This window comes from Aythya marila, assembly GCF_965140915.1.
Source record: "Aythya marila genome assembly, chromosome: 5".
NCBI lineage: Eukaryota > Metazoa > Chordata > Aves > Anseriformes > Anatidae > Aythya > Aythya marila.
In genome coordinates, this window is record NC_139046.1 from 59,092,431 (window position 1) to 59,105,345 (window position 12,915).

At 37.9% G+C, this 12,915-nt stretch overlaps 1 protein-coding gene across 3 annotated transcripts in view; it reads left to right on the plus strand.

The window, feature by feature from the left end:
• The window catches only part of SYT9 (synaptotagmin 9), a 67,441-nt gene that overhangs the window by 29,283 nt on the left and 25,243 nt on the right, over window positions 1–12,915 (plus strand). For all 3 annotated transcript variants that reach the window (XM_082762242.1, XM_082762241.1, XM_082762240.1), the window contains exons 2-3: window positions 1,306–1,657; window positions 4,529–5,075. In XM_082762242.1, the coding sequence (XP_082618368.1) occupies window positions 1,306–1,657; window positions 4,529–5,075 (899 nt within the window). The remainder of the gene's footprint in view (window positions 1–1,305; window positions 1,658–4,528; window positions 5,076–12,915) is intronic.

The window sequence follows — 12,915 nt, forward strand, 5'->3', positions numbered from 1 at the left end:
TGGAAATTTAATCTGTCTGGCGAGTCAGAATGAAACTCGCAGCAGGGGCTGAAGCTATTGACTTTTCCACTTTTTTTTTTAAATTTTTTTTAATATTCTTTGTTCAGATTGAGGCTGTTTCACCTGAATTATCATTCTTAAATAACTGTCCTGGTAGGAGCAACCATTCAACCTCATGCCACCCTTTTAAAATCTAGGCTAGCTCTTGACATCCTCAACCTACAAGCACTGTGAAAAATTGCTTTGATAAGGTTGTTTATAATTTGATGCAGTAAAACAGAATTCTTACTAATTGTGTTTCAGGCATGATCGATTATGTAATCCACAGAGAAACTAATTTCAAAAACACTGTAAGCATAAAAACAGCTGTTCCACTGAGTCATTTTCCCAATGTGCAACTTAAAACAAAGCAAAACAGAGAAAGGCCTCTCCTAGCTGCAACTTATTTGTGTCGATATGATTATGGTATAGGATAATGCTAAGAAAGGGGAGGGAAGAGGGGGATGGATGGGAGGGGGAAGGAAGAAAAAGTCACCTCTACTCTCCTTTTATATCAGAAGTTCAGCAACAGAACAAAGAGCCTTTGGAGTTAAAATAAAATAAAAAATAAAAGTCTCAGTTTTGAAAAGAGATTAGTACCCTAAATTTAATGATGAACAGCAGGACATGTACTGATAACCAAAAGTCATCTGTGAAGATAAGAATGAGTCTAAGATTAGAAAGAAATGAATTAAACTAATAAAACAAGATACTTCAGTTAAAGACCTAAAAAAATTTCATATCACATATGTACATACATATACGCAAATGTTTATGGTTATGTAAGTATAATACAGCCTCTAAAAGAGATGGTAGTAAGATCTCCTAAAGAAGATGAAGGGAATTTCACTATTTAAAAGGAAAATAAAGAAAAAAAAAAGTACTGTAGGCACTGCTCTTTCACCAGTAGAAAGTAAAGTGACAAAGCAGGCAGCCTTTTTCGTATTTAGAAAGACTCTTCATCTCACCTGGCTTTTGGAGGGAAAATATAAACTAAGCTCTATCAAAATGAATCTTACACTGAAGTCCAAACAAGGTTGGTTGTTTTTTGTTTGTTTGTTTGTTTTCCCCTTGGGGGAAAAGATTTTTAAAAGAATCGAATATTTAATGAGCTCCTATTATATGACCATTGCAGGGACCAGAATTTAATTTCTGTAGATCTGCTATCTAGAGATGTTTACTTCCCATTTTGTATGCCTCGGAGATGCAGAGTTGCGAACAGAAAATACTACAGATCTGACATGCATGTGTTTTTCTTGTTTGCAGATATCTCAGTAAGCTTGCTCTCCTTAGTTGTCACAGCCTGTGGTCTTGCTCTCTTTGGTGTGTCCCTGTTCGTGTCCTGGAAGCTTTGTTGGATCCCTTGGCGAGAACGTGGCCTGCCATTTGGGAACAAAGACAACAAACAGGAATCCCTGAACTACACAGATACAGAGACCAATGACCATGAATACAGTGAAGATTTTCTGGGTCAGCCGACAACCTATCCAGAGTCCTCCATGAAGATCAGCCATACCTCCCCTGATATTCCGTTAGATGCTCAAACTGGAACGAAGGAGAACTGCGTACACAATGCGCGAATGCATCGTCAGACCACTGAACCCACCTCTTCTGCTCGGTCAGTAACTCCAGTTTATCTCTGGTGTTAATCAATACAGATACAGCACAAATAGTACAGCTTGATTATCTACTACACCACTCTATTACAAATGCATAATTTACTTGACACGTTTTTTTAAAGAATTACATTAAAGTTATTCTGGCACACAAACCTCTTAGATTAAAAAGATGGGATAACAATGGTATTCCAGCTTTCTGTCAACTACTAACTCATTTGTGCCTTTCCCCTCAGAAGCTGAACAAGCATGAACACCCTGTATCTAGCTTGTAAAGAATATCCATTTGTACTTAGCAGCAATACTGAGCACTCAGTAGTATCTCCTCAAAGACTTTTAAAATAGCCAAAGAAGAAAAGTAGGGCAAGCTAATGAAACACTTTCAGGAGTTAGAAATAGAATTAAAAATCATAGGTTTTAGCCACAGTCATGACTGTGGGGGGAAAAGTGCCTGAACAAGAGTCAATGAATGTTCCAGAGAAACTGGAGAAACAGCACAAGAAGGAACAGGAAAAAGGGAGTGTGAGGGTGTGTTATGCTTCACACAGTAAGAAAAAGTATTTGCACATGAAGAGCCAGTGAGTAAATTCTTGAGTCAAAGCAGATACACTTTAGCTGGAAAATGTATGGTCCTAGCCCAACTGCTACTTACTAAGCCTCTTTTCTTGTTATCTGAGAGGGCAAATTTAGTCAAGACTCTTTCCTGCAGGCACACCTGAACATGGGTAACACAAAAGCAGCTAGCAGCCAGTTCAGGAATTGCCAGAAGTCAAAAACATGTCTCAGAATTTGAGAAGCCTTCAAAACAGCATAAATGTTATGCAGCAAAAGCTCCAGGTGCCCCTTCTCTTTAGATTAGTGTAAGAATGGCCGGGGCTCATTTTGCTGTAGGGATCCAAGGGGAGCTCAAAGCCACAATTATGAATACTCAAGCTCGGCTCCTGCCACATGCAAGTTTGAATTCCAGCTCAAGACTTATATCCCAGAAGTACAGTAGTACAGGCTGGTGCTGCTCAGCTTTCAAAGTGCTAGCAAATAAGCCTGTTGTGAGATTCATTAAAAACAGAAAATTCATATTCGACATCTAATGCCAAGAGCTCTTGTGTGTCTTTAGTATTATGAAATCACTGAGTCTGATGCAGGCTCTGTCTTCTACAACAGGGCAGCAGTTCTCATACACAATCAAATGACAAATGCACAGTCATCTCACAAGAAACAGTGGAAATCCCAATCTGTAAAAGAACATGCCTCAGCATTGTCAGTGCATGGACCATGTCTTCACTCCTGTGACTCTCTGCAGTTCACTTTTCTTCCAGCTGTTCCCAGCCTGGCCCTCTCCAGCAGCAGTTATGCTGGCTCCCTGCCCACACAAGCAGGACCTGCCCGGGTCCCACCCCAACTGGTGATGAGCTTTGCTCATTACCCCTCTCATTCATTACCCCATACTGTTGCCCAGATCTTCCCCGAAAGACTCTTCCACTGAGCAGGAGGGGCCCATCTTCCTTGCACCGCACCCTTGGTTTGTTCACCTTCACCTCTGTGCCTGCTCCTTTCCTGTGTAACTGGGTGGCCACAGAGAGCAGCCACCTGCCCCTGCTCCAAGTCCTCGTTGACTTCAGCAAGGCAGAGCTGCCTCCTGTGTTCCTTTTCATTCTTCCCCTGGATAAACTGCACCTCCCACTGCTACAAGGAGCTTAAGGGTTGAGCAATATAGATCTTTTTTTTCTGCGACATGGTAACATTTTGTCATGGAAATGACTAACAGAGAGCTATAAAATTATGTATTTGCTATACAACAAGAACGAAAATAGGAGGGTAGTTTATGAGAGGCTGTTCCTTTTTAAAGCATGCATAAACACACATTTAAAAGGGAGGAATGAGCAATGGTACCAGAGTAACTACTGCTGATTACATTCAACATAAATAGCTTTGGATTAATCCTGTGCTAGCATTTTCCATGTGCTCTTTTCATGTTCAGCCACCTCTCATGATACTCCAATACACTGAATGATTGCTGAATTTGAAAAGGATGAAAAAAAAAAAAAAAAAGAGTAGAATCCAGCTCATAAGATTAGGATTTTACCTAATCCAACTTTCACATCCCACTACCCCTTACAGGGATTGCAATTTGATTTCTGTTATCTCATGAAGTGGAAATTTCAATCACAATAACCAAGTGACTCCAGGTAATAAATCTCAGTGGACCGAAGCTAAAAGCAACTTTCTCTCCTTAGAGTAATGAAACTAAAGGAGCTTTTCAACCTAAGTACTATGGAGCTCATTACATCAGTTATGAGTGGGGAAAAAAAAAAAATAAAAAAAAAATAAAAACAAAACAATTGATGGTGTGGTCAACCAACCATCTCAGATGAGAACAGTTCACTTGAAAATGAGGTAGTAGCACAGATCAATGAGAAATTGAGAGATGTCAAAAAGTGTCTTCTGTGTCCATCCTCATCTTAACACCAGAAATCAGCAAGCTCAACAGGTATACTAGGCCAGATCTTGTTGCCATTTACATAATGTAACTCATTTCATAAGCATTTCATAAAGGATTCAGCTGAAAATAGTAACTGATAAGAACTGCTATAGTTCTTATCATATTACATTATACAATGTAATATAGCAGATTCTTTGGATTTGCAATGTCCATGAATTAAAATTTGTTACTTTCTTCAGCCAGGTTTGGAGAGTGCATACCACTAGCTTGAGACAATTATTAGTTATCATACTTTATAACACTAGGAAGTACAAATCTGACCCTGTTGTACCTTACAAAAACACACCAAATGAAAACAAGATATTTGGTGTGTATGTACAGATTCTTATGGTCATCAACACAACCTATTTCAATTCTTTTATTTTCACTTAAGGCATAATTCAATCCGGAGACAGCTCAACCTCTCCAACCCTGACTTCAACATCCAGCAGGTTCAGAAACAGGAGCAACTGACAGGAATTGGCCGCATTAAGCCAGAGCTATATAAACAAAGATCAGTGGACACAGATGATGGCCGGAGGAGTAATAGCAAGGCATGTGGAAAACTGAACTTTATTCTGAAATATGACTGTGATTTAGAGCAGCTGATTGTGAAGATACACAAGGCCATCAACCTGCCAGCAAAGGACTTCTCTGGAACTTCGGATCCATATGTGAAGATTTATCTGCTTCCTGACAGGAAAACAAAACACCAGACTAAAGTGCATAGAAAAACCCTAAATCCAGTATTTGATGAAGTTTTTTTATTTACTGTCCCATACAATGATCTGAATGCACGGAAACTCCATTTCTCAGTGTATGACTTTGACAGATTCTCCAGGCATGACTTGATTGGCCAAGTGATAGTGGATAATTTTTTAGATTTGGCAGATTTTCCCAGGGAATGTAATATTTGGAAGGATATTGAATATGTCACCAATGTAAGTACTATTATTTTTCTTTTTGAAATGTTTTGTTTTGAATTTTATTTCCTTAATTATAACTATAATTCTCTCATACATTTATGAAGGAAAATACTCTATTTTCTCTCTTTCTCAAAATTAGATCTTAATCCAAGGAAACTGACAGTACATCTCAGTCTTCATTTCTTGTCCTTTGTATACATTAAAAAACATCTTATGCAAGAGGTACCGGGTTTAATAATTGCCCCAATGATAGAAAAGCTACAGACCACCCTCCTCTAAATCTCAATCTAAAAATTACTTAAGGAAATACTACTACTTTTATTTTGCCTATCTTTCTATGTTTTCCATTATTTGCCACAAATTACATCATAATGGTGAGCCAGAACCACAGATTCAAGATTTCTTGTGTAATGTTCTTCAATCTTTTAAAAGATTACATTTTCCTAAAGCGAGATGATGCCACATTTATAATCCAGGCAAGCAGAGTTCAGAAAACACTTTCCAAACCAAAAATGTTACTGGTCAGCCTAGAAAAACTAAAAATTATAACCACCACCTCAGCACATGTTCCATGAAAGAAACAAAACATACTGAATTGGTTTAAGACTTTGATTGGCACAGATTTGTTACATAGGGAAGTAGGAAATTTATAAAATATTTCTATATTCTGTTCCAAAGTCTCTGGTATCAAGTTCAAGAATCCCATTAGGAACTATGCAGAAAACCACAAAAATTTCTATTGGAAAAGAAAGACCTTTATTCTTTTCCCAAAGCATGAGCCTACCTACTTGTAACGCTATTAGAAATTAATCATGCACACCCTACGGACAACAGATGTTCAGTGAGAAAGATACACTACAGAAATCCACAAAGATGAAGCTCCAAGTGCCAACAGTCACTTAATATTTCATTTAGTGTATCAAACCATACTCAAATGGAACATGCATTTTAGAGTCAAATAAACCCAACATAATTAACAATATGACAGAAGTGTAAATTTGTTAGACCTCAATTCAGGAAAGCATTTAAGTATATGCTTCGTTGAATGTAAAAAACTGTAAAAAAGTTAAGAATGTCCTGACACAATTAATTTCCTGAAATGAGATCCTCACCTTATAATTTTTCTATTCTTGCTGTCATTGCTACTTGTGATGAGCTTATTCTTATCTCAGCTGCAAATTTTGCCCATTCAGGGCAGGCGGTACACTTGAGAACACCAGTGTGTGCTGCCCTAATGAACTGTGGTCCTAGAAGGGCATTGCGTGATGCAGTGGGACACTCCTGTTAACCTGATGTTGAAAGTTACAGCTTGTACTGACCATAGGTGTATATATTTGTTCTGTTTAGTGCAGAGCTGCCCTCACACAGCACAGTGTACTCAGAAGTTAGAAAAAAATCCCCAAGCCCACTAAGCATGGAATCAAAGTAAGTTTAACTCTTTGACCTACAACAATTCTGTCACCCTCACTTGACACATTCTTCTTTCTTACCTTGAAATAAAGCTTTTCCCCAGTGCTCTAGCAGAAACACAAGGGTTGCCTGGCAATGAAATCATCTTTGAAGCACAGGTGTGCATGAAACAAATGCCTTTCTGGAAGAAAGTAGGCAACTTGCATCAGAATTTTTATTATGCCTACGCTGTAAGCAGAACTCATCAAGTGTTTGGCAAAGTTTTGTACCTTTCTGGTCTGGTAGCATGCCGAATTACAGACCAAATGGATTCAATCTCGCTTTTGTTGTTGTTTGGAATTCCTTTTTGCAATTTGATACTGTCCTTGTTTTAAGGGGATTTATAGTCTTCTTCCTCAGCATCACACATCTTTGGGTGGAATGTGCTGTGCATCCACCACACAAACCTCTTTTACATTAGGAGGGAACTTCGGCAGCAGCTTTAGCAGCTCCCTTGCTTGAGGGTAACAGGTGGGGGCATGGGCAGTGTCAGGGAAGGAGGAGCCTAACTCTTCTATGAAGAGTTACTTCTCTTTAATCACAAGTGGAAAGAAAGAATCTGTTAGAGCAAAATCACAGTCATTCCAAGCGAAGCCTGGCTTTGTTCAGCGTTAAGTGTCCCAAGATCAACATTTCTGTTTTACAGTCGCCTGGAAGGTGAAGGCACCAGTGGAGTGACTTTGGTTTGTACTGTTCCTTTTTCTGTGCTTTAAATCTCTGCAAAAGGTTAGCTCTGGAATTTTTTATATCACTTCTCCCTCCAAATTTCCAAAGAAATTAGTTTGTCTTCAGATTTTCTATAATTTCTGAAATTAAAGACTTCAGGACTGAAATGTGAGGCATTTATTAATTCCTACTACTACCGATTCCTGTGGGAAGCAGAAGCCCGTTTATCCAAAAGGAACACATGACCCAAAATCTAGACTTGTCACTGGGTTTTCAGCTCAGAGAGACCTTTTCAAAGCAAATGACTCACAGTAGGAGACACGATCCAATTTGGGCTAATCTGAGTTCCAAAATAACAGCATCAGATAAATGAAAGGATGGAGTACTCAGCTTATTCCTTAACATTTCCCGCATGTCAAAGTGTTGAACCAAGTCAAAACTCTCTAGGAGTCACATAATAAACCAGGTTTCAGCACGTTTTCTTGTCTGTGTAGCTCAGATATCTTCAGAATGACAGCAGAAGCTGAATCCCACTGGCTACTCAGTAAAGCCGTTCAACGAAATAGAGCTGTAGCTGTGATCCAAAGCCAGCCACGAGGCAAGTTTGTTATGCTGTCAAAGAGTTCATTAATTTTGATTCTTTGTGCTTCTTGGTACACCAAAGAACCAGAGATCCCAAAGACCTTATTTGCCTTTGTTCTCCATTTTATTATGCTCTCATCCAAGCTGACACAGTGACTTGAAAAATGAAGGCATCAAATTATTTTCTTGCCCACCCAAACAGTCTATTTCCAGGGACTGCTGCACAGCGTACCTCTAAGAAGTCAGCTTTACTTCAAACAATGTCATTAAATTGACATGTCTTGCTACATGCTGCCTTCTGTTTTCTAATAATGCTAGATGTCTTATTTATCTAAAACCAACAGTTTTGATCCATTGGACTACCTGTTGCCAGCCCAGAGCCTGACGTTAGTGCATAACATGGGTACGTGTCAGCATAAAAACGTTCCTTCATGCTCAGAAACAATTTGCCTCCAAACACAAATCTCCAACAGCAAAGCGATTGTTCTTCTAATCCCAGCGCCTCTGAGCAGAAAAGCTCTCTCCTGTAACACTGACACTTTTTCCAACCAGAAAGCAGCAGCAGTGGGCTGTTTAATGGAAGAAATAATTAAGCAGATCAACTTTAGATGAACACAAAATGAACCAGATAAGCTTTTCATATAGCCACCAGACAGATGATGCTGGTTCTGGCTCAGGAAAGAAAAAAAAAAAGAAAAAAAAAGAAAAAAAGGAGATGCTTTTTACAGAACATGAGAACATGTTAGGCTGCAGATGCAAAATGAGCTAATATTTTTCTGGTAGGATTACACACTGTGGTTTTCTAAATTTAAAGGTAAGAATTATAAAGAAGCTTGCATGGATGGCCTCAGATGTATAGGTATAAGCTCTACCATATTTTAACACACTACTCACCTACTATGTGAGTAGGTTCATTGAATGCTGCAGGATTACTCTTCTGAGTAAGGCTTCAACCAGCACTGGAGGGGGTCCAATCCAGTTCCTAATTTGTAAGGGTTTAGACTGGGATATGACACAGTTAACATGCAGTAGCCTGAAGTTCTGGTGATTCAGAAGACACATCTAAGCAGAAATAATCCAAAAAAGTATTCTTATTTAGAAATTTATGTGGCTATCAGCAAATCACTGAGATCCTTTGTCAATGAGAAGAGCTATATAAATGCAAATTTCTTTCATGGAATTCATTTTATTTATCCATTTTATTTCAAAATATGAAACAGATTTTTATTGTGTTTTGTTACTAAGTATGAAGGGCCAGATATATCTCTGTTGCAAGCTTTTGAAACTAATAGAGTTACAGCACAAATGAAACTGTCCCTGGATATCTATTATGCATTACTGAAAACAGAAAGTAATACAGTTTTAGCATAAGAAATATGGTTGTTGGGTTTTTTTGTTTCTTTGTTTTTAAATCTAATCCAAGCTCTGTGCTTTCCTCACACTTCCATAGCATCTATATTCCTGCATTATTTACAAGTGCAGTTCTGGTAATCTAAAAAGTTTTGTTTGTATTTTAAAAGCTGTTCACTTATCTTAATTGACTCAAATCTATCCAATATAGCCACCAAGATGTTTTCTATATAAGAATGTTCTGTTGTAAGACCTTTCTAGGTTGGAGGGCTCAGATGCTTTGCTGGGATGAAGGGAAATACTTCAGATTATATTTTAATCAAAAAGAAAAAATTGCCCATTTTAAAAATATGGTGGTTGGAATATAAAAGTTTAGGTGCACAGGGAGATGTAACGTTCTTCCAAAATGTAGCAAAACAAGAAAATGTGTCCAAATGGACTACAACATGTTCCCTTTTGTAATGGTTCTCAACTGTGGGCCAAAAAAAGTGATCATTACTACTGCTTTTCTGCATTTATCTTACCCAGTCGGTAGCTTGTGTTACAAGTCTTCCACCTTAGCTGTAAACAATTTCAAACTTCTGAAGCAAGATGAGCCCAGCAAACAAAGACAGGAATATTCAAGGAAGACCCAAGAGACAGCAAGGAGCCAGGGAATCCTTCCCACTGCCTTGGTCTGATGGCCACATCCTGCAGAGCCTTCTTCTCAGGAATCTCTCTGCTAAATTTCAAGCTATGAAATGTGGAACATCTTCTTAACTCTTGCTGCAAGTGATACTACAACTGTGCTGTACTTTCAGAGAGACTCTCCAGAAATTCTAGACCCAATTTTAGGGCTTTTCTGGATTCAGTTCTAGATATTATGCTAGACTGTATTCTAGAGGTTGTTGGGTTGTATAGATCTTCCAGTTAGCAATGACACAGTTGAGATGCCCTGGGTAGGGATTAAGGAAAAGCAAATGCATGGGTGAACAGTTGGCTGAGGGCCTGGGCTCAGAGGGTTTTAGTAAATGGGGTTACACGAGACCAGTGGTAGAACACTAATGGTGTTCTGCAGGGCTCCATTTAAGGACCTGCAGAGTTCAAGAAGCATTTAGACGATGCTCTCAGACATTTTTGGGTAGTCCTGTTTGGAGTCAGGAGTTGGACTCTATGATCCTTGTGGGTCCCATCCAACTCAGGATATTCTGTGATTCTTTGAGGATAGGTTACAAAAACATTTGTAATGTATCATTTGGTAGTCTCTCAAACATATTCATTGTTTGGAGTAAGTTTTTTTCTTGTTGTTTTTCATAATGTTCATAGACTAATGGCATGTTTTGAAGAGGAAAGAGTTGTTAATATTTCTTTGATTGCCATCTTCAAACTCAAATGTGATCAAGTAAGAATATTTGGCTTTGGGGCAAAAGTCTTTGTCTTTTCCAACCTTAATTATTCTATGAAAATAAAATCAACAAATACAAAGGACAGGTAGCTGTTAGTACGTTTCAGAAGAATGAGAACTTTCTCCTTCAGAAGATTCTCAGTAACCACTTGTACAACTTTTTGTGAATCTAGAAAGAAAAATAATTGCTTGTTAAACACCTGGCAGCTGTGGGGCACAGAGAAGGATTTCTGTGAACTAGACATCTAGCTCTGGTTCATAACAGTTTGTTTGGATTCTCAAAATGTTTGGCCTTCATCAGTCTCTAAGCAGGTGATCTCTCTAGAAAAGAATAATATTTAAAGGACCCCCACTTAGAGCAGGGTAATAATGAAAATAAGAAAAAAGAATGGAAACTTTCATTCTTAACTGGGTCAGCATTTAAAACAAAAACAAAACAAACAGCAACCAAAATAAATAAATAAATAAATAAATAGATAATAATTCAAGCAGTATCTTAATACACATGATAGTGTTTTGAAAAGGAGAGAATTAAAAAGTGGGATAGTCATAAGTATTTGAAATTTTCCATTCTGGAAGTGCTGATTGTTCCCTGCTGCTATTCTCAAGTTTTCCCAAGAAAGAAAGATTTGAGAATTTGTATTTTTAGGCATTTATGTTGTATAACTGAGATGTAATTGGAATCATAACATCACCAGAAGGAAGTTCCAAGTTCCCTGTTTCAGAGATGTTAATGCCAACCACAGTATGTGTGGAAAAGAGGCAAAGAGAGAGACTAAATGATTTCAGTCAGTTGCTTATGGAAAGCATAATAAAAGTAAAATTTTGAAGCCAGACCAAGTCTACCGGGTTTTCTGCAGTTCAAAACTCTGTTCTGTCCTCACACTGAGAAATAAAATCCCCAAAGGTTGCATCTCTCAGGATCACTCCTGCTAAGAGGCTGTGTGCAATTTAATGTATGCCAAATACACGTGCATACTGTTTACACCCCAAAAACTCAAGGAAAATAAACCTCTGTCTTTGAAAGAAGTAAATACTGTGGTAAACTCATGGGCAGCAAAACAGACACAGAGGACATGACTTGCTTTAGTCTGGGCACTACTTAATAGCAGAAGTGAGACTGGGTTCAGAATCTGCAGATTCCTGGCACCTATAGCACTGCTTATCTTCAGCAGTTTACACTCACTGCAGCTGGCAGTAAGTCAACTAAGTCCACCTACTCTGATTTTAAAAGATGTTTAGCTTGTCAAGCTGTTTTAGCCAGTATTTCTAAAATCCCTCATTTGGCAAATTGTTGGATTTTTAAAAAGTAAGGACATTGAGCAAGATCTCAGGAAAGCATTTAAAATGTTTACAGTGGGTTTTTTTTTTGCAGTCAACAGTTTGAGAAGGAACAGAAACGAACCAAATCTGTGGCTCTAGGTATGAATTCAAACCCAAACTGTTAGTGTTGAAGTGCTATATCTACTTTTTTAGGACTGTAACAGTAAATGAGAAACACTCGATGACTTTTTTTTTTTTTTTTTTTTTTAATACAGAAGACCTATCCAAGCATTAATCTGTCATTCCATTTACAGAAAATCAGGTAGTCTTTGGCATAAGGGAAGCAATCAGTGCAGAGGTGTACCCATTTCCTTGATATGCAAATACAAGTCTTCTTGGAAGAGAAGAGTCTGGGTTTGCAGACCCAAATGTCTTGGCCACACTAAAGCCTGTCAGAAGCTTAAGGAGCAGCAACAGTTATCACATGCCTAGGCAAATTAAGGCAGCAGACACAAGCAGTAAGATTCACCACACTTAAATTTTAGACGGATTAAAAGTAATCAATAAAAATACACAACCAAAACCAAAAGTACTCAGAAAACTACAGTAAGCATATTTACCTTAAAGAGGCAAATTAGTGGATATTCATCTTCTCATAAAGCACAATGGTCATTCTTTATCTCATAATTTTCCTTTTTTTTTTTTTTTTTTTAATTTCTCACTGCTATGGATTACCACAGTAAGGATAAAAAAGAAATCAATTAGCTTTCAGCATCAGAAAACTGCTTTAGCCATGGCTTTTCCTATGTTTTTGTGTGTTTGTTTGTAATAAATATTTTTTTTTGTTTGTAATAAATATTTAAATGGGTTCGTTTTCATTATCAAAACTGGGTTTTTCCTTTTGTCTTTCTGTGTTTTCTTTTTTTGACTGATGATTTTGTTAATTACTTGCAGGAGTAGATTTCCTAGAAATAAGACAAGTTTAAGTGACTAGAAAACAGCACTCAGCATGGCTAAAGAAAGGATGGATCAAGTTATTTACAGTTGTATGAAGTAGAGAAAATACTGACATGTATTTTCTGAAAACTTAAAGCCAGTGGATGCCTAATCCTGTTTGGAGCAACTAGCGAACTGTCAGAATTATAATCGAGAAAACTTGGG